The sequence below is a fragment of the Ciconia boyciana genome, chromosome 4, assembly GCF_034638445.1.
Source record: "Ciconia boyciana chromosome 4, ASM3463844v1, whole genome shotgun sequence".
In the NCBI taxonomy this organism is placed as follows: domain Eukaryota; kingdom Metazoa; phylum Chordata; class Aves; order Ciconiiformes; family Ciconiidae; genus Ciconia; species Ciconia boyciana.
This window is the reverse complement of record NC_132937.1, coordinates 29,514,664-29,535,782: the sequence shown is the minus strand read 5'-3', so window position 1 is coordinate 29,535,782 and position 21,119 is coordinate 29,514,664. Positions and strand designations below refer to the sequence as shown.

General features: G+C 36.8%; 1 protein-coding gene across 1 annotated transcript in view; it reads left to right on the top strand.

Annotated features, from left to right (window-relative positions):
- RICTOR (RPTOR independent companion of MTOR complex 2) overlaps positions 1-19,400 on the top strand; it is a 112,414-nt gene extending 93,014 nt beyond the window's left edge. The window contains exons 30-38 of the mRNA XM_072858907.1: positions 508-737; positions 1,566-2,595; positions 6,208-6,385; positions 7,664-7,748; positions 9,133-9,366; positions 11,592-11,744; positions 12,526-12,649; positions 14,147-14,285; positions 14,450-19,400. Of these exons, the coding sequence (XP_072715008.1) occupies positions 508-737; positions 1,566-2,595; positions 6,208-6,385; positions 7,664-7,748; positions 9,133-9,366; positions 11,592-11,744; positions 12,526-12,649; positions 14,147-14,285; positions 14,450-14,524 (2,248 nt within the window). The 3' untranslated portion in view covers positions 14,525-19,400. The remainder of the gene's footprint in view (positions 1-507; positions 738-1,565; positions 2,596-6,207; positions 6,386-7,663; positions 7,749-9,132; positions 9,367-11,591; positions 11,745-12,525; positions 12,650-14,146; positions 14,286-14,449) is intronic.
- Positions 19,401-21,119: the final 1,719 nt, after the last annotated feature.

Below are 21,119 nucleotides of genomic sequence, written 5' to 3'. Positions count from 1 at the left end.
TCACAGAATTGTATAGGAACTCTGAAAGAACATGCAGTAAGCAAATGAAACCTATGAAAAAAGATACATACTACTTTTCTCCTTTAAAAAAAAAACAATTATAATATTTGCTACTTATGTCTGTTGGAATCTATTTATTATTCCATCATTTTTACTCAGTGTCTTTTTTGAATCTTAAAAAGAAAGCATAAATAGATGGTCTCTTGCCTAATACTGCTACTGCATTAACGTTTGTCCTTTAAAAAAAAAAAGGTACTTTTCTACTTTGTATCAGGCTCTTGTAATAATTATTTTTTATTTTTTAATAGTGTATTGTTTTCGGGTATTTTAATGCATTTCTTTAGCTTCCATTGATTTACAAATAAAAATGAACAAAAAGCTATTTGGCAATCTTGTGAAATTTCTGCTGAATTGTTTTGAAACTGTTTCCTTTCAAAAGAGAAATAAGTTTAGTTAAATTAGATGCTGTTATTGTTGCTCTTTTTTCTATATATACATTAAATACAGAACCTGTGTCTACGTGCTTGGTCTAATAGCCAAAACTAAACAAGGATGTGACATTTTGAAGCATCATAACTGGGATGCAGTGAGACACAGTCGTAGACAGCCTTGGCCAGTGGTCCCTGATGACATGGAGCAGCTCTGCAATGAACTTTCTTCTATACCCAGTACTCTTAGCTTGAACTCTGAGTCCACCAGTTCTAGGCATAACAGTGAAAGTGAATCTACACCTTCAAGTAAGTAACAACAAAAAACCCCAAACAAACAAAAAAATCCCCCCAAACAAACAAGCAACAACAACAAAAAAAACCCCACCACAAAACAGCATTTTGGTGTTCTTATTAACCTTTTGGCAGGATGAGATTCAGGCAAATGGTGTAAAGGTGCTGTTGCAAGAAAGAAGAGTGCAAGCAAAGGGACAGGGTTATATGCTTTCAGAGAGATGTAGACAAATGAGAGGGAAGAGGACAGTGTCTTAGGTTTGCATTTGGTGTAGAAGTAAGAAATTTTAACATTGGGGTAAGTTACTAGTTTTTTATGTCAAGCTATGGCAGCTTGCTATAAAACCCTGCAGAAATCTGCGTGCTTAGGTATAAAGATACATTTACTTGGTTGTCCTGAAAGGAATATTCTAGAATATAAACACATGTAGTTTGTGTGTATATACACACACAGAGAGTATTGCTGTATTTAAATTCTTGTATATTTTGAGTATCTAATAAATTTTAATTTTGCTATGGATATTTGGAATTTAAATCCAGAAATATACTGTATTTAGATATCATTAAAGGAGCACATCAGTTGTAATCCTAGTAGCTGGATATTTGCGCTGAAATAAGATAGTGTGGCTTTTCTTTTGAAGCAATGAGACCTTCAGCTCAGGTACTCCTGAAGATACTTAATTTACAGTACTAAGTTCTGCAGAAAAAATGTTGAATTAAAATTGTGGTAAAACACATAGTCTCCCATTTTAGCTTTTATAGAATTGCTTACTTTTTCGCAACATAGTTTATACACTTTGAAGAAACGTCCATTTTCAGTGACAAAGTCTCATTTAATTCCAGGTATGTTCATCATGGAGGATGACCGTTTTGGTAGTACTTCCACTAGTACGTTCTTCCTAGATATTACTGAAGATGCAGAACAAATATTTTATGACAGACCTGGACCTTCAAAGGACAAAGACCGTAGTCCCTTTCCTTTTTTTTCTTCTAGTAGACTTGTGAAAAATCGCATTCTAAACTCTCTTACTCTACCTAATAAAAAACACAGAAGTAGCAGTGATCCAAAAGGAGGAAAGCCGACATCATCTGACAGTAAATCAGGCCTGAGGCGAAATCGTACTGTAACAGAACCTTCCAGCAGCATAGACTTTCCTGCTGGGGAAGAATTCAACCCTGTTTTCAGAGTTCCTAAAATCCAAACTTTACGATTAGAAACTTCTTTTGTTGGAAGTAAGCACATGGAAGATACTGATAGTACTCCAAGTATTGGAGAAAATGATCTGAAGCTGCCAAAAGGTCTTGGAAATGAAATTCACCAGGAAAACACAAGTAGAGAAAGGCTAATTGGAGATGGTACTACACAAACACATTTCAAGAGTCGTAGCCTAAGCTTTAATACAGATACCACAACAAGTGGCATAAGCTCAATGAGCTCTAGCCCTTCAAGGGAGACTGTAGGTGTGGACACTACAAATGTAGATACTGACTGTGGAAGTTTGAGTACTGTGGTAAGCACAAAAACAGTTAAACCAAGTCACTGTTCAACACCACAGTCTAACCACCTGCCTCTCTCAAAATCCAACTCTGTATCCCTGGTACTGCCAGGGTCTTCCCATACACTTCCCCGAAGAGCCCAGTCTCTTAAAGCTCCTTCTCTTGCTACGATAAAAAGTCTTGCTGACTATAACTTTAGCTACACAAGTTCTCGAGATGCCTTTGGCTATGCTACACTAAAACGCTTACAACAGCAGAGAATGCATCCTTCACTGTCTCACTCAGAAGCCCTAGCATCTCCAGCAAAGGACGTGCTGTTTACTGACACTATTACCATGAAGTCTGGCAGTCTGGATTCTCGGCTGACCCCAAGCCGGTAAGAGATTATTATGTGCTTGTTTCTTACTTCAAAGCTGTAAGACCAATTAAATAAGAAAAGTATCTTTCTAATATCTTTTTCCAACTTCACCTAAAAGTAACAGTTGTTGTAGGATGATTCATAACTTTGCTGAAAGCAGTACTAATATTGGGAGAATAATAGGCTAATGAGAAGTCTGAACTTTGTAAGTGCTGTCAGAGAAGTCCAGCTTTCATAGCTGTCCTCAGTCCCTTTAATGCTGTTAGTGACAAAGGAGTATGTTTCCTTCTATCACATTTGCTTCCTGTTTAACTTTTTTAATATTTAGTAATGTTAGCAGTGAAATTGCATTTAAAGTTACAATCACACAAAATTGCTTGTGCAGTCAGAGCTGTGTTTCAGAAGAGAATTTTCTCGATGTCACTTGGTGAGGTTTTAGGACAGGCGCTCCTGTCAATATGCCATATTACTGTTCGCTGTGGCACTGAGGCCAGTGGTGAGATACTGGTACCACTGATATGAATGTAAGTTTGGCTTCTTAGCTACAACAGTGCAAAGATTTTACTCATAGGGTTTATTTTTAGATTGCAGAAACCTCTTTATTTTTGAGTAATATTAGCTCTTCTGAAGACTAATTAGATAGTTAGATATCTAGCTCATGACATTGACACTGTTCCCAGCAGCTACAGTCAGTGCTTAACAACTTTCTCTTAAAAGCTCTTCTACTTCCCAAACTTTTCCTTTCAAATCAGCTTTTAGCTAGTGGATTGGATTTTCAGATTACTATTGAAAGGGAAAAGATGCTTTCTATCTCTGTTTTTACCTAAATATTCTGTCTCACATGAGAGAGAGGGGAGAAGTTACCAGCACATTAGTCACTTCCTTACTGCACAGAAGAGCAAATGTCCGGTCCCTGAATTTCAGTCCACATATCCAGTTGAGTGTCTACAATGCCTGTTTATTACTACTAGTTTCCTTCCTGATTAAGAGCAACATTAATTTTTTTATATTTTCACATGATTCTGCAAAGATGCTGTAAAAAGTAGTTTTGTTCCCTTTGTTCAGGTAAGTTAGAACGAGACTGAGTGTGGTGATTAAGGATAATTCGGTAGTTAAGCTGCACTATCCTGGAAATCAGAAGTGCTGTTCCTTGCTCTGTCACTGGCTTCCTGTGCTAATACAGGAACAAGTCAGTGTCATTTCAGTGGCAGTACAGGTTCTGTTGTGGCTGTAGTCATGCTGTACTGTTCCTTGCAGTCATGCCCTTGATATGCAAAGCAGCCTTGCTGCAGTGGACTTTCATCCTGAGTCTCTGCATGCAATGTAATACTAACAGTATTCCTGGTGCTTAGCTGTTCACAATCTCTTATATCAGTGGTTAGGCTCAAGGATTTAAGCTGACCTGTTTAACATTGAACTGAAATGACTGGAGTGCTTGTATCTCCGAGAAGGTTAAAAAATTGCAGATGTACATATTACAAAAGATTGTCAGATTGTCTTGGTTACTGATATAATTGATTGGAAAGACTATGACTTAACTAGTATATGTATTTTTCTTACTGGGTTACAGCTGAGTGTCTCCACTGAATAATTGTTCTTTTAATTTCAGAGTATGTTACTACTTCCAGCTAAATATTGTCCTTAACTGCTGTTTAAGTAATAAATTGGAAATAAATATTCTGTCCTTTTTGTCTGCCAAGGCTATTTTTCTGTCAGTGTTCAGAAAAATTTATTTGATTCATGCTTCATTGACAAATTCATGTGTTTATAGCAAGTAGCAGCTGTAAATTGACTTCAGTGATGTTTCTAGTTGTTCCATTCGTTCAGAAGGTTGAAAAGCTTATTTCTTTGCACAAATTATTTTGTGAGGCTAAATTTTCCATCTCTGTCTTTAAAGACCAACCAAAAATGTTAAGGTGCATGTCTCAAATCCTGATCGTGGCTCTCGCCCCATCACCTGCAGACATGCTTTCATGAAAACTTATCAGTGCTTATCACTACTAATGATATATCTGTTAGCTTTTCCAGGAAAAGCAGGGACAAATGTTTAGGATTAATATTTCTATCTTTAATTTTATGTTGAGAGTAATTGTAGAATGCTTTATTATGAAATAACTAATGCAATTGGTAACTTCTGGGGTCTTAGAATCATAGAATCATTTAGGTTGGAAAAGACCTTTAAGATCGAGTCCAACTGCTCACCTAGCACTGCCAAGTCCACCACTAAACCATGTCCCTAAGCACCACAGCTACACATCTTTTAAATATTTCCAGGGATGGTGACTCTACCACTTCCCTAGGCAGCCTGTTCCAATGCTTGATAATCCTTTCAGTGAATAAGTTTTTCCTAATATCCAATATGAACCTCCCCTGGTGCAACTTGAGGCCATTTCCTCTCATTCTTTTGAAGTATGGCTTGACTTTTACTGTAAGTCCACTGCTGCTGTCATTAGCATGGGTCAGCATTAGTAGCAAGAAAACTGTTGATGTCCTATAATCTGTGTTCCGCACGTTCCCATCGCATAATAATATCTTGAACAACACATGGTCAAACCATAATAATTTATTTTTCTCAGTATAAATCTGTTAAGCTGTTATGGATAAGACATTTTAATTGCCCATCTAAAACAAAAAAATTATAGAAAATTATTTCTAAGGCAGAAAGTCCAGCTCAAGAAATAAAATGTTCACTGTACTTACCTTCCAATGTATAATAATTTGCAATAATATAATAAAAATTTACTGTTCCTAAGGAGTGTCTCTTACTAGGAAGCTTTGATCCACTGCATAGACCATCTACTTAGGTTGATTAGCAGAAAGAATTCATAGGGGTTTTTTTTATCTTCAATGAGAAGTAAAATGAGAGATGGCCAAATGAGATTTCCATCATCAGGACTCTGATCAGCACTGAGGACTTTTCTCCAACCTTCTCTCTCCTGTCTCATTTTCCCCAACCTGTTTCTTTGTTCCTTGGGCTGCATGTCACAGTCAGCTCTGCTCACTACACAGGTTCAAGTTTGTTCTTTGTCTGTTCATGTTGAGCAAATTCTTCTTCCATGCTTGGGTGACTCAATGGGTGGCTCCTTTAGAGTACAGGAAAAAAATGTTCCTTGCTCACATTGCTGGTGCCTTAGCAGGCTCAAGCTTTGCATTTGCAGAGATGTGCCTGCTTAGCTTGGATTTTGTGAATATCCAGGGAAGGTATGTTCAGTGTATAGGTACGTTTCAAAATGAGGCAGTTAGTAGTTTAAAAGCCTAAATCTTTACAGACAATAGCTGAGCTGTAAATCTTTGCAGCCTGGTAAGTTGGACAAAACTTGTTGTTTTGCAGAGTTGGCAACCCCTTAAGCAGAAGTTCCATCCTGCTATCTTTGATGTCCCTGTCCCAGGACTTTTTAAAAAAAAAAAAAAAAAAAAATCACAAATTTTTACCTGAGGAACTGCCAAACCACACAATACAACATGAGACAGAACAAAAGCAATGAGCCTATAGCTGTAATTTGACAGAGTAACAAGCTGTGGGTTATACAATGGGCAGATGAGGATAGTCTTTGTATCAGCAGTCCTTACTTTTAATGTGCTGGAATGAGAGATTTACCAAGATTGTGATTTATTATTTCAATGTTTCAGGTTCATGAAAGCTTTAAGTTATGCTTCGTTAGATAAAGAAGATTTATTAAGTCCTATTAACCAAAACACACTTCAGCGTTCCTCCTCTGTTCGCTCCATGGTTTCTAATGCTACATATGGTAGCTCTGATGATTACATTGGCCTTGCTCTCCCAGTGGATATCAATGAAATATTTCAGGTATGTATGTGATAACTTAATGGATTCATTTGCATTTTCATACTGGAAGGTAGTCAACTGTTGCATTTTCATCAGAATAGATTAGATCTACGGAAATGAGGAAAACAGGATGTGATACTTTCAAGGAATGTGTTTTGGAGAACAAGAGTTACTTTTCTAACCCTGTTTACAGAAAAGTGCTAGTCTGTTTTGTATTATTAGGCAAATAATGACACAGACTAGGTTAGAAGTGTGTTAAACGGTGGTAGCATAAATATGTTGTCATAAGATTTTTAGCTGATGGCTAGCTTTTATACTAAAATTAGCGTAGTCTGTGGACGCTTGTTAATATCTCTTTAGCCAACTAATTGATATGTTCATTGATCAACCATAAATGATGTGCATGATCCCACAGTAAACTTCCTGCTACCATGATTTCTGCTACTGTGATCTTGATTTAATATTACTTTATTTGTATATCTGTCATCATAGCATTAAATTATATTGTCTGTACTTAACCTCACAGATATATTTCTTTAAGTTAAAACAGATTATCTTAAGTGTCTTATTGCCTTCCTCTCTCTACTTAGTTAAAACACAGTCCCATCTAACAAACTGATGCATCACAATGTTTAATATTCTGTTACCTAATTATCAAAAACAGGACATGGTCTATGTCAAAGGTAAATCAGTGGCTTGCTTATCTTTAGTTTACTTAGCCTTTGCCTTTCAAACATAAATTCCTTTCTTACTAATCTCAAAAAATTACTAAAGCTAGAGAAAAGGCAAGATTTTCCATCATACCTGCTTCTATTTCCCCTTTATGAAATTACTATTTTATTTCTCTCTCCTCCGCAGTCTTTATGGCATGTTTATGTTGCCTCACTTCTTTTCTCTCAACTCTTTTTGTAGAGTTGAGACACAGCTCAACTCTACAGCATCTTACAGGCAACATTTTAGAGGTCCTGGGTGTTTTTGCACTGCTCTCCTGAGATCTCCAGTGGTGTAGAGTGATCATGGATGGATCATTAATAGACACTTCTGGGTCACTGGTTTCCTTACAGCCTGTCACCACTGTTTTAACATTTACTGACTATTCATAAGCCTCGCTTAATAAATGTTCATTCACAAATGTATGTTTTTCTCATTTTTTTTCTTTAGTAGTCAGGAGCCCATTCTTAATTTCATCCTCTAATTAGATCTTTTTCCTGAAGTAAAAAATTGACATTTTATTTCCTATTTTTCCTTTGTATATAACTATCACCTGTGCTAATTTTGATTTTCACTTGCATATTCTAGGTAAAGGAAACTCCATATTTCCAGAAGAAAACCACACCTCCATTTGATGACCGTGGAGCTAGGGTCTTTGCACCTGATGCAGGAGGTACTGGTTTTGTTCCTCTCCTGTACCTTCCTGTTGTTTATTTGTACATTGTGTGGGGTGTGGTGTTGGTTTATTTGTTGATTTTTATTTTTTATTTTTTCTTTACAGAAAAGGTTATTTTTAGCTGTTAAGTTTTGAGAGGTGTGCTCTGGATTCAGGATAGCAGGCCATTAATTCCCTGTTTTATGTAATTCAAGATAATGTGATGTTGCTTCAAAGCTTGATCCAGCTCTAATAAACTAAGAAGGAAAGTCGAAGTATCTTTGATTATAATATGATCTAATGTTAATTGAAGACTGGTAGTGATACTACATTAAAGAAAGTAACAAAATTTAAGCTAAGATAAAATATGTATGCCACATATATATTGAGCTGTTATATTTTTACTCCCCTTTGATTACATGTGAATTTACAGGAACCAATAAAGGTGTTAGATGTGTATTTCAGAAAGTAAATTTTGTCTTTCTGTGATGTTTCTGTGACAGTTGATCAGCGGAGGTGATGGAACATGATACAAGAAAATTGCAAGTGCTCTGTAATGCCTGGCTTGTTCTGGAATGCGCTTTTTCTTTACTCCAGAGTAGTCAGAAATCTGTAGGGCATCAGTATGTATCTTTTCAGTAGGACAACTGAAAAAGAAACATTGATACTGGTCAGTAGTACAGGATAGCTGTTGTCTTGCTGCTTAGTTAACTGGAACTTTATTGCAAGCACTTTGAACATCCAAATAGACACATCTTACTGATTTTTTTTTTCTTTTGTGCTGTTAATGTAATATATAAGATGACTTTCCTGAAAGTGTATTTCTGTAGTTTATTAAGTTTCAGTGTAAAGTAACTCTTGTTCAAAATCGTATTTGTTGGTATTTTCCACCCAGGGAAGAGCACATCACTAAAGTGTCTTCATCTTGTTTCTGCATTGTTGAGTCTCGTTTCTTCCTATTACAGGCATTAAGTTACAGTTTTTAAATTGTGTTTCTGTGGTCATTGGTGCATGTGTCATTTAAATATCCAGTATATTGTTGTACTAATCTTGTTTGACACTATGAAAACTGGTAATGTATTAGTCTTACATGGGTATTACTAATGTTGCTATCATGTCAGGATGTACCACATATCTTCTTACAGTATGTGTGTTTAGAAGTTGAATTCTGTCGTTTGCTATGTTTTGTTATGTATGATAAGCCGGGACTAAAACGTGATGTCTATTTCCTGAATGCTAACAATCTTGGGAGCTTAACCACTCAAAAAGTTTCTAGATCTTCACACACACACGCACCCCTCCCAGCCTTAAAAGGCTTAAAAGGGGAAATGTAATTGAAAGAATGTTTTATTAACTGTTGGTTATGTGTGTTTTTTTCTGATGTCTAATTGCTTATCTACAGGTCTTCCATCAGGTACAAGTGATGTTGTCAAAAGTCCTTTTCAGATGCTCCGACAGCAGATCAGTCTCACGGAAATAATGAATACCAGCCGTTCAGATGCCTCTCAGTTTTTAGAAAATACAGAGGATACGGGGCTACAGGAGCACACAGATGAGAACTGCCTTTACTGTGTCTGTATTCAAATACTGGGTTATCAGCCTAACAACAAAATGAACTCTTCATACAGTCGTACAGGTTAGTGTTCCTTGTGGGGAAGTGTGATAAAACTGAATGAAAATATTGAATTTTGTTAATCTTTAAAATTGATGAATCTGTAAGGTTTTGTGTGTGTTGTGTTGGTTTAGGGTTTGTTTTTTCTTACTGACTATTGACCTTGAAATTAATTCTCCTTAATAAGCTCACTATGTAACCAATGGTATTTCTATGGTCATTTCCATCTTTTCTGTTTCTAGTGGTGTTAGTATGACTAGGTGCCTGCATGTTTGTTTAAAATGTTTCTAAGAGCTTATCAAAATATAAAATTTGAAACCTTATTTAGTACTTAAAATCCATGTCCTGAAAACTGACGCTTGCTATCAAACTAATGAAAAGCCTGACTTCAAAGCAAGTCTGTACCATAAAAAAAAACCAAAGGAAATCTGATTGAGGAATCTGTTGAAGTTGAGCTGTAATTTCTGGGATTTAGTCATCTTCCTTCTCTCGTGGACGGAGTGAGTGCACTTCACTTGTAAGAGAGAAGCAAAAATACACTTTATTGATATAGAACAGGGAGTTAACAAAGTTCAATGCGACAGTAGTTTAACAAGATTCGATGGCAAGGTACAGTTGGTTATAGAGGACAGGGTCGGACAAAACTGTCAGGGAGACCTTCCTGTTGAGTCATGAGGTTCAGAAAGAGAACTCCTGCTTTCTAAACTCCTTCTCAGAGAGGAGTCTAGGTGCAGCTGGATCCAATCCTAGTCCCAGACTTGGTCAACAGTTTGTGTCTAAAGGGTTATATATGTGCAATCAGCCCTTTATATCACTTAGCTAAGATTTCAAAGTGTAGCATGCTATTAGTCCCTTACCAAGGATCTGTTGCAGCAAGGAATCTCTCAGCCTCGAGGAGTAACCTTGAGAGGGGTCCCTGCTCAAGGGGAGGTCCTGGCATGCAGCCCGCTGCTGTGCAGGAGAGCCCAGAAAGCCCTGGGCTGTCCACTGTTTAAGGAGTAAGATGATTGACTTATTGTCATATTTGCATATCAGCAAGACGTTTGGATCACTGCTTCAGGCAGCCCTTGGCGACTTTGTTGCCATCCATCCTCAAGGTCCAGCATAAGCTGGGTGCAGCCATCAGGACAACTCCCACTGGTGGTTACTACTTACGTGGGGGCAGGGGGGGAGCGCACCTCCATATTTTGAGATCAAATTCAGAATTATTTTTTCCTGACCTTCACTGCAGAGCTTGCAGTTACATGCCTTTTTACAATGTCTATAATAAAAAGATAATCCCATAATGGAAATTCCAATTTCTGCTTAGTAGGAATCCTTACCATTTTACAACAGTGTTACACATTCAGGTAGCAACACATAAAGAGTACTGTTGGCAAGGGGGATGATGCACAAAATGTGAGGATGCTCAAAATGTGAGGAATGGCTGAGAGCTGAATTTGAGCTCAAGTTCAGTATCGAGAAGAGATGGCAAATAAAATCCCAATTGTAGTCTTCAATTAGCATGAGGGGATTACAGGCAAGGCAGAGCCAGGCTCTTGTCAGAGGTACACAGCTGAAGGATGGGAGACCATGGACATATGCTGTAGGAATGGAAATTCCAGTTAAACATAAGGGGAAAAACTCTTCGCAGTGTAACCTAATCTCATTTTGAGGTGAACCCTTCTTTGAGCAAGGGGTTGAACTAGGAGATCTCCAGGAGTCCCTTCAGACCGGTGTTTTTCTGTGGTTCTGTTAACTGTGCAACAATTAAAAGCTTGGATTTTATATTCATCTCTTTAAATCCAAAATGCCGAAGGCTGTGGAGAGTGAAACCTCCCAGAAGAATTTTACTTGTCACATCTTTCTGTTGATGAAGTCAGAGCCCTTTCTGCAACACCTGTGGTAATTGTATGAACAAAAAAAATTACACATATGCAAGAGCATCTTTATTATATTATTGATATATCCATGCTCTGTCTTATGTAAGAGCTCTACATGTGGTTACAGTTTTTTAGGCTTCTGTCAGTGCTTAAGAGTTGATTATTTTCACTCAAATATTATAAGATTTAAAAATATATATATTTTTGGATGTTTTGAGTATGATTTCTCCAAAATCAAACATCTAGTTTCCAGCTGGTTTATATGCTGATAGTTACTGTACATAGTGCATCAGTGTCTTGCATGCTTACCATTGTTGAAAAATAAGAAGAGCATTTGAAGTGAGGAAGAGTGTGAATAACAGAGAAGCAACACCTTGTTTATGTCAGATTTTTCAGACATTCCATATACTGACTGGTGTGGGCAGACCATACACAATCACTTAGATGTGCATTCCTCCAAATTTTCTGGAATTTCAGGCTGTAGTGATGCAGTGTCCCATGGTTCAGCTAGCAGCACCAAGAGTACAGAGCTTGTACTAGGTAAGTTTGGAAGCCTTATGATTATTAGAGACTATAACTCTTAAAGTATTTTTTAGGTATTGTGGAAAAATAATATTTTATTTATATATACTGCAACAAAGTAATGCTCTTAATTTAAAAAACAAACAACAAAAAAACCCTCTTTGGATGCCCTAATTATTATCCAGGAAGGTAGTTGCATTATCAATGACTATGGCAGATGGCATACTTTCAAACTGTTCTGCTTTAGCTATATGGCATTTTTGCAGGTAATGTAAATGCAGCTCTGTATCCTACATTACAAGCAAATTGATTGCCTTTTTTTCCACACTGAAGTTAGTTTTAAAAAAAAAAAAAAATATTTAAAAAAAATTACTGAATTTCAGTAAAGAGAAAGACATTTCTTTTTTAGGCTTGTATTTCACATTTTGAATTATCATAATTTCTTATGAAGTAGCTGGTTGCTAACTTTGCCAGTATCTGATACAAACAGAGCAGGTAATCACCCAGTTTGCAACATGATTTAGTGATAGACAGCACTGTAATTGAATCTCACAGATTTTTCTAAATGTCACACAGCATTTATGAAACACTAGTTTACCTTTTTTAAATATTTCCATGTTAAAATTCATGAAAATAATAATTTTTTGTTTTAATTTTAATGGGAATATTTGTTGGTAGTTCAGAATACATGCATAAATACATACTTGTGTGTGTAATGCTAAAACAGACTTATGTGGCATAAGATTTAGCACAAAGACTCTTCTGCTTAAACTCCATACTGTTGAATTTGTTTTTCCAGGAGTAAAATCAATTCCAGACGATACACCAGTGTGCAGAATACTTCTGCGGAAAGAAGTCTTACGTTTAGTAATCAATTTGAGTAGTTCAGTAGGAACTAAGGGCCATGAAACTGGACTCCTGACGTAAGTTCAATATATTTCAGATGTTGTAGCAACATTTAGTTGTATGTATTCTCTAAGATCTCTGGGATAGTGATTAACCTTATTTCTGACTTCTCAAAAAATTGTCAAGCAGGTATTATTGTGGGTTACTGGGGATGATTGAACGTAACGTAAAAGCTAAGCAAAGAATTTTCCTTTTAATATGTTTGTTCTGTCTTTAATTTCTTACTCTTCCCCAGTCTTTTTAAAATCAGTAATTCAGCTGTGGTGATATTTCATTACATACCCAGTATAGCATACATCTTTAAAAAAGAAATTATAATTCTTTTTTGTTATTTGTGCCAAATAACATAGATAACCAGATGTCGTGGTTTAACCCCAGATGGCAACTAAGCACCACCCAGCTGCTTGTTCACTGCCCCCACAATGGGATGGGGGAGAGAATCAGAAGAGTAAAAGTGAGAAAACTCGTGGGTTGAGATAAAGACAGTTTAATAGGGAAAGCAAAAGCTGCGCACGCAAGCAAAGCAAAGCAAGGAATTCCTTCACTCCTTCCCATGGGCAGGCAGGTGTTCAGTCATCTCCAGGAAAGCAGGGCTCCATCATGCGTAATGGTTACTTGGGAAGACAAACGCCATCACTCCAAATGTCCCCCCCTTCCTTCTTCTTCCCCCAGCTTTATATACTGAGCATGACGCCATATGGTATGGAATAGCCCTTTGGGCAGTTTGGATCAACTGTCCCAGCTGTGCCCCCTCCCAGCTTCTTCTGCACCTGGCAGAGCAGGGGAAGCTGAAAAGTCCTTGACCAGTGCAGCAACAACTAAAACATCTCTGTATTATCAACACTGTTTTCAGCACAAATCCAAAACATAGCCCCACACCAGCCACTATAAAGAAAATTAACTCTATCTCAGCTGAAACCAGGACACCAGAATAACAATCTGAAAGTAACTTCTTGAGAAACACAAATCTGCTTTAAGCAAGAGTACAACTACTGGAATTAATTTATAGAAAAACTCCTGTTAAAATACAGGAATATAAATCCAGGGACCATATGTTATAATAAAACCTGTAGGTTTCTGGGCTAGTGGTGTTGGAAACTGACATGCAACTGCTAAAAGAAAATGCAGAAATGCTCATTTTGGTTTTAAAAATGCTTACAGGTAATTAAGTTAGCTTTTGTATTTTTTATTACTGCTGTACATGTGGATGCCTATTCTTTGATATACTGTTCTCTTTCTACATCTGTTATTTTAAGACTAGGTGATCTCAGAGATTCTGTACAACTTTCAAATTATATATTCTGTTTCATCTCATTAATATAGATTTCTTCCAGTTTGGTACAAAATAATGCTGTCCTGATTTTCTTCCTTCATCAGATTCTGAATGTATAATGCCTATTACTGAAGAGTTCTACTTTGTTAATGATGACAATCAAAATCTAATTGAACAGTTTTTAAAAATATGATGGAAATCTGTTCAAGACTTTTAAAATTTTGTTTTTCCTGTTGATCAGAATTAAGGAGAAATATCCCCAAGCATTTGATGACATATGCCTTTACTCTGAGGTGTCCTACTTGTTAGCACATTGTACATTTCGACTTCCATATCGAAGGTTCATTCAGGAGCTATTTCAAGATGTACAGTTCTTACAAGTAAGTGGAGGGTTCAAGTGCGTTGAGTACACCAAAATGTGCCAGCTGGGTGCAGGTTTCATGTTCTGAATGCTTTCAGATATGTCTTAAAGGAAACTATTTTATAATGTCTCTCTAGTAAAATCTCTAACAACATGAATACTTCATCTGCCTCTTTCTTTTAGATGCATGAAGAAGCAGAGGCTATTTTAGCAACACCAACAAAACAGCCAGTAATCGATACATCAGCTGAATCCTGACCTCTGTCTCATGCAGTGCATTGCATATAGACTTTCTGAAATCCTCAGACAACCTCCGACTGACTGGATAAAAAGCTTGGAGCATCATTTCCTAGACCGTTCCAGCAGCTACTGGTACCTGAAGATTGAACTGAAAACTTTTTCTTCCTCAACCAATGACTGCCCCAGTCTTCTGAGCCCTTTGGGGAATTAAACATTACCATAGTTTTAATAATAGTAATTACCAGTATATGCAAGAGCCGAGCACTGAACACCTCCACAAGTTTTCATTTCATTTTTTACCATAAATTAAAAAAAAACAGGACAACATGCAGAGACATCTTTTATGGTTGACTTCCGATTCTGTTCCAGAGAAGCAGAACGATGCCTTGCTCTTTAAACCCTGGACACCAGGAATCAGAGAGATGAGGGTGCATTCCATTGCCAGCAATGGGGAGCCGTGCTGTAGTTGCAGACACCAGGGGATTAATGTTAGCCCTTTTCTGTTGGTTTTTGTACTGTTTATAACACTACTTGGGGGTTTGTAGCTTCACAAAGAAAGAAAAGCCTCTGCAAATCTGAGGTTTCCTTTAATTTATTTTAATATTGGTATAGTTGTAAGTCATTTTATTAGCAGTCTCTCCAATTTCATTACACTTATGTACATGTATCTTATCTGAACCAGTTAAGGATTTTCACTACAGTTTGATTTTTAAAATAACAAATCATTTAAACTTAAAATGATGAAATCAGATTGTTTTCCCTGAATGATATGCATGTGTGTGCAGTTTCTATACTCATGCTCATATAGTACGAATGTTGGTCTTACTCTTAACTAAAAACCTTTAAAAAGCATGATTTGTATCAGATAAATGAATATTGTATAAACTAAACTTGAAGACATTTAATCATTGCTGCTTTTGTGAGAAGACATCATATGAGTGTTCTCCAAGTTCCATGGAAACAGCCTTTTATAAAAACAAAGGTTTATTTGAATTTTCAATGGATTAGCGATCAAGCATCAGATAGTACTAATAATTGTAGTGAAAAGCCTTAAGTACCAAATTTTGGAGCAGCAGTACTTATAATTTTGTACTGGTATTTAAGACTTGTTGCAAAAGGTGAATGATACAGTGACTGTTAATGACTGAAGTAGTTGCCACTATCACATTACTAGTGAGGTTTCTAAATTAATGACTGCAAGCTTTAAAAAAAAAAAAATCCCCATCACTTTTATCATGGATCTATTCAGAAGCCTTTGTACAAAGGTAATATAAATATATGCAAATGTGTATATACAGTAGCATGGCCACCTTTGTTAGAATGCCTGTAATAGAAGGGATTACCCTTTGATTTTGTTATAGGTGAATAATTCAGCTGGACTGTACTAAGGTAGAATGTATTTTTATCCATTCACTCTTATGATTTTTTTATAATTGTCAGATTAATACTTAAGTGAAGATAAGTGAAATTCATCCTGATGCTTATAACTCTGTTCTAACTAGCTATGCTAGTGGAGATTTCAATAAGTAGTCCTGTGAACAGTAAAACACAGTTCCTAGTGAAAAGTAGAATTTATTTGTTCTTATTGGAAATTTCATCTTGCCACATAAGCACTGCTTTGCAGCTATCACTTCACTGAGTTCTTATGTGCACTGCATACCATCAGGTTCTGGTAAAGCAGACTGTAAGTTGCTGCTCATAGTCAAATTTAGTTTGTAAGATTATCTTTTCATTAGTTCCCACTGAAAGAAGGAGCAAAAAGAAACTGATTCAACTCTGTTATGGTCAGTGACACAGAAAATGTATCTATGTGTCAAGGCATGTTTGAAATGCTCTGAAAAGATACCACACTAGTGACTACTGGACTTCTCTGGTCATAAGAAATAAATGCTTCTGTAAAACCAAAATGTCAATCACAGTAGACCAAATAGTGGTATAAACTCCAAAGGAAATGTAGTTTTCCTAAAAATGGGGCTAGCATATCTCATACAGTAGTTTCAAACACTACCTCAGTTAGGCTAGAGTAGAAGAGATTTGTTTTAATAACTAGATGGGGTTACATCAAACAACTCCATGTTATTTTTCTGCAGTTAAAGCAAAATAAACAAATTTTATCACATGTACTTAAAAACAAAACCACCTTTGTTCATTTGTTGCCAGTTTAACCCGTAGCACTTAATATAGAAAGCGCCATAGGAAGGCCTCTGATTATAAAATGGTAAGCAAAAGCGATGTAAATATACTTTTGAAATATTCTCCATCCTGAAGTGCTTATGTGTTCTGAAGTACTTGCTTGTGTGGGGATCTATGACAACAGAAACTTGACATATGAATTATTGCTGCAAATTCAGTTACAAAACATAATTTTTTTCCTGGAAGTATGAGTGTCAGTCGATTTCAACAAGTATGCATCAAGGATGTAAAGTCTGTACTGTACATAACATACAACATTTCTAGAATTAATTTACATATTTACATTAAGCTCACATTAATGTTTCATTTTAATTGGCAAATGAAGGGATACTCTTATTGAAGGAATTTAATATTGGCCTAGTTACAAACTGTGAATTTCTAATTCTATAGATTTCTTTTTTAAAAATATCCCTTTCAAAGTTTGTATTTTGGGGTTTTATTTGCTTCATGATAAAACTTCAAAAGAAAACAGCAGTAAATAAAAATTGTGCTTATATTAACCCTAACAAAGAATCCTTCCACTTCCCCTAGAAAGGGTAGCAAGGGAAGCTGACAGATCACCCACTTTGTGTTTTTTGCAATCGTAACTATTTGTGATACTGTTGAACAAATGGTAAAGCATATAGCATTCATTTACACTATATACAATTTGGTTGCTGTGGCAAAGAAAACTCCTGAACGATTCAACGTGCTAACGCAAAATACTCAGCTCTGAGGTGAAAGCTTTTGTGGGAAGGAGAGGCTGGCTCTGAAACCAGTCGCATTTAGTCTACTAACTTAGCTGGCTAATTTTCTTAGTCTCCTTTTGCAGTCATTGGAAAGGGATAGCCCTTTCCAAAGGGCAGAGAGCTAACTAAAGGGCTCCCTATTACTTCCTGAGGGCCTCTTTCTCTCCACCGAGTGGGGAGGAGGACAAAGCTGGGTGCTGCGAGTGTCCTTTTGGAGAGAGGGACCTTTTCAGCTGTCTGAAATTCAGAGATGCTGAATGCTCCCAGCTGTTGTGGACATTGCTTGGAGCTGGACATGGTCAGGCTTTGAGGTGCCTAGCTTGTATGTTGGGCCCCTGGCATGCTGTATTTGAAACAGTTGCTTTTCCTCATCTGATAGTTCTTATTTGACCTGACGTAGGTACCCTGAATGTGCTCTCATTGGGTTTTGTTGGTTTTTTCCCAAGACACAATGAAGTGCTAAAATATTTGGTAGTTGAGGGTGCAGTGGCTCGGCACACTGAGGTAAGCTGCCCTTATAAACATTTAAAAAGGCAGCATTGAGAATACTGCTTGTCTTTTTGTCATTTTATTTCAAAACATATCTAGTGGTCTTGAACAAGACTGTTGTAATTTGCAGTGAGAGATTGAAAATACCTATAGCACCTTTACTAGGTGCCTGAAGAGAAAGGTAGCTATTTGAGAAAAAAGCAATACTCAAAGCCTAGTGAGAGATGAAAGAGTTGTTGCTTCTTGTTAGTCTATGTCCTGGTTTTGGTATTTGGCTTTTTGGACTTCAGGAAGCTGGTGTTACCTTGTAAGTGTGAGCTCAAGCTGAGCAATCGCAGTGGAAGAATTCTTGCCAGGCTGCAGAGCATCTCTGAGGTTTCTGCTTGCCTCCCAGCAGGGCTGTGCAGAAGTCCTGTTATTCAGAGCTTCACTGGAGCCAGTTGAAAGCAGGTCCTGTAACTTTTGTTTTCAGTTACACTTGTATTATCATGTGCTTATTAAAGGTATACTAGGTGAGAGTAAAATCTGATAACTGTAAAAGACCTTTGGGAACATGCTAGAAACCATGTTTGTATTTTGGTAGAAGCCCCCCATCTCCTTGGTTTTTGTTTAACTCCTGATTCTGGTTCTCTGGATCGTTTTGTTTTCAACAGACTTGTATGTTCAGTAAAGAATGTGGATTTTCTCTGGACTATTTTTGTAACATAGATGGATAGCAATGCCACAGCATGCAGAAATTGCACATTTTGCTTGACTTGCTTTGTAAAATACACTATTTTATTTGAGAAATGTAATTTATGCCAAAAACTGTAACATGCCATTTTGCCACTGAATAGGGTGTTTTAGCACAAGATGCAGTATCTTGGGGTGTTCCCAAGATGTCTTCTAGATTTAATTGAAAAATTGTTCCAATACTGGGCTGTCAGCATCCCTAAAACTGCATTACAGGATATTATCTAAGTTAATCATTCTGAGGAGGGAAGAGATCAAGGAAAATCTCAAGACTTGTTCTTCCTGTCCCGTGTGGTCTTTTTTTTATTTAGTAATACGCTGCTACATATTTGGAGGTTCTAGTGTTTGTAGGTCACTGAACAGACATTGAAATCTGATTTATATTGTATACCTGTAACATAGAAAGAAAAAGTATTTATATATTTTCCGTAAGAATACTGCATTGAGCTGTGTATAATTTAAACAGAGGCTTCTTCCAAAATGGTATTGCCTGCCTTGATTTGGGGGGGGTGGGGGGTGTCTTTTTTTTTTTGTATAGTGTGTGCAGTTCATCTCTATGGGCATTAAATGCCTCCTGAAGCGTAATCTTATCAAAGGGATGCATTGTTAATAAAATGTACTTAAATTTCTTAAAGTTGTTCTGGTCTCATATGTACCTTTCAGCACTAGAAATGGGTTGGAATTTTATTCATATTTGTAAGTTACTAATTAACTAGAACAACCTGAAGCTTTACAAATAAACATATTTTTTTGTCAAAAATATATTTTATATTAATGCTTTGTAAGATGTCTTATAAAAATAGAAGGGGACTCTGTAGTAGTTTGTACACCATTTTTATTTTAAAATTTTAAAAATTTAGAGTACTGATACTGAGAATTAATAATTTTCCATTATGTGATGTTTGCACATTAAGTATTAGCATTTTGACAACAGATGTGAAAGTTGAATTATAAACAATGACAGAAATAAACAGTTTTCAGTTTTGAAATTATTCAACCATTAATGTAAGACAGATGTCTTAAAAAAAAAAAATTATACATGCCTCCCCACCCATGCAAAAATACTTTTCTAATCTTTAGTTCTAGTGCCCTGTGGACTGTACCCTTTGGCTGGCATAAAGGCATCCTCCTTGGAATCCTCTGTTTGTGTGCTTTTAAGCACAGGTGGTTTCATGAAACACCATGACCCATCAGGGCCAGCGAGCAGAAAGGCCTATAGATAGAGAGGAGCTGGCTGCTTATCCCCTCACCAGGCAATCTGGTACCTGGTAAGGTGATTCCTTGCTTCCAGGTGATGAAGTTTCATCAGTGCAGGATCTCCCCAGGAAAAGACCAAGGGAGCTGCCTCTGACAGAGCTGAGGTGGGAACTCTCAACAGGCCAAGCTGTTTCACCCCACCATCAGGAAGGCACAACTGGCTACATCACCCCGACCCACACACCCCCCGGGGCTGAATCACTGCAGCCAAACCCCAGTGACAGCAGCTTTTTCAGAAGGAGGAATTTGCGCTTTGTTACAGCCTGGCATGAGGAACTGCATGTTGGAATTTAAAACATTTCATTTTCAAATGGTTTAAATGAAAAATTTTTAATGTTTTAAATGAAAATGTTTTTAAATGAAAAGTTGAAACACTTTTGTTTCAACTGCATGTTGAAACTTAAAACATTTCGTGCAATAGTCTGACTGACTTACCAGAATTCCTTAGATGTGTAACTCTTGATTTAGGATACCTTTCAAACCTTTTTCAGTAAACAGTCCCTTTTTAGAATTGCACAGCTAGGAACTTTTATTTTGGTAGTGGCAAACCAGCTCCCTTCTGTTTATTGGCCTTTCTTCCAGCAGTACAGCTTGTAAACTACACAAGTACATATGATGTGATTAAACACTGTAGAGAAGAAAATGTTTTTCAAAGTTGTAAAGATAGTGTGGTGTTCAGCACTCAAAGAAAACAAACTTTCAAATTCACTATAACTCAAAGGAGAGTAACATAAAGGGAGGAAAAGTTTCTCTGGGATGTCTATCAAATAGCATCAGCCTCTTCTCTTACTTCCCTGCGCTCTCTCAAACTGCACTTCAGCTAAATGTGACCAACCATGTTTCCTTACTCCACTGTCTGAAGGCTGAAAGAGAAGATCATACTGCATTTTTTTTTTTCTACTTCTCAAGTAAATCTGTGTACAACCTACACTTGGACACAGCACAGTGTGCGTTGACTGGATACCTCTTAACCACAATTAACCATCTGTGTGTTTGTATCTTTGTACCTCACCTTTGCCTGAATACTTCTCCCTCCATTTGCAGTCAATGCTTGTCTCAGCCAAAGTCTATGTAAAATTGTGTTGTGTTTTTCCTGTAGCAACACAGCTCCTCAACATTACAATAATATCTATAAGCAACAATATAAAACCTAGATGTGGTTCAGTATCAAAATACATTTCTGTCTGCAGCTGCTTAGTTTTTAGGAAGTGTGA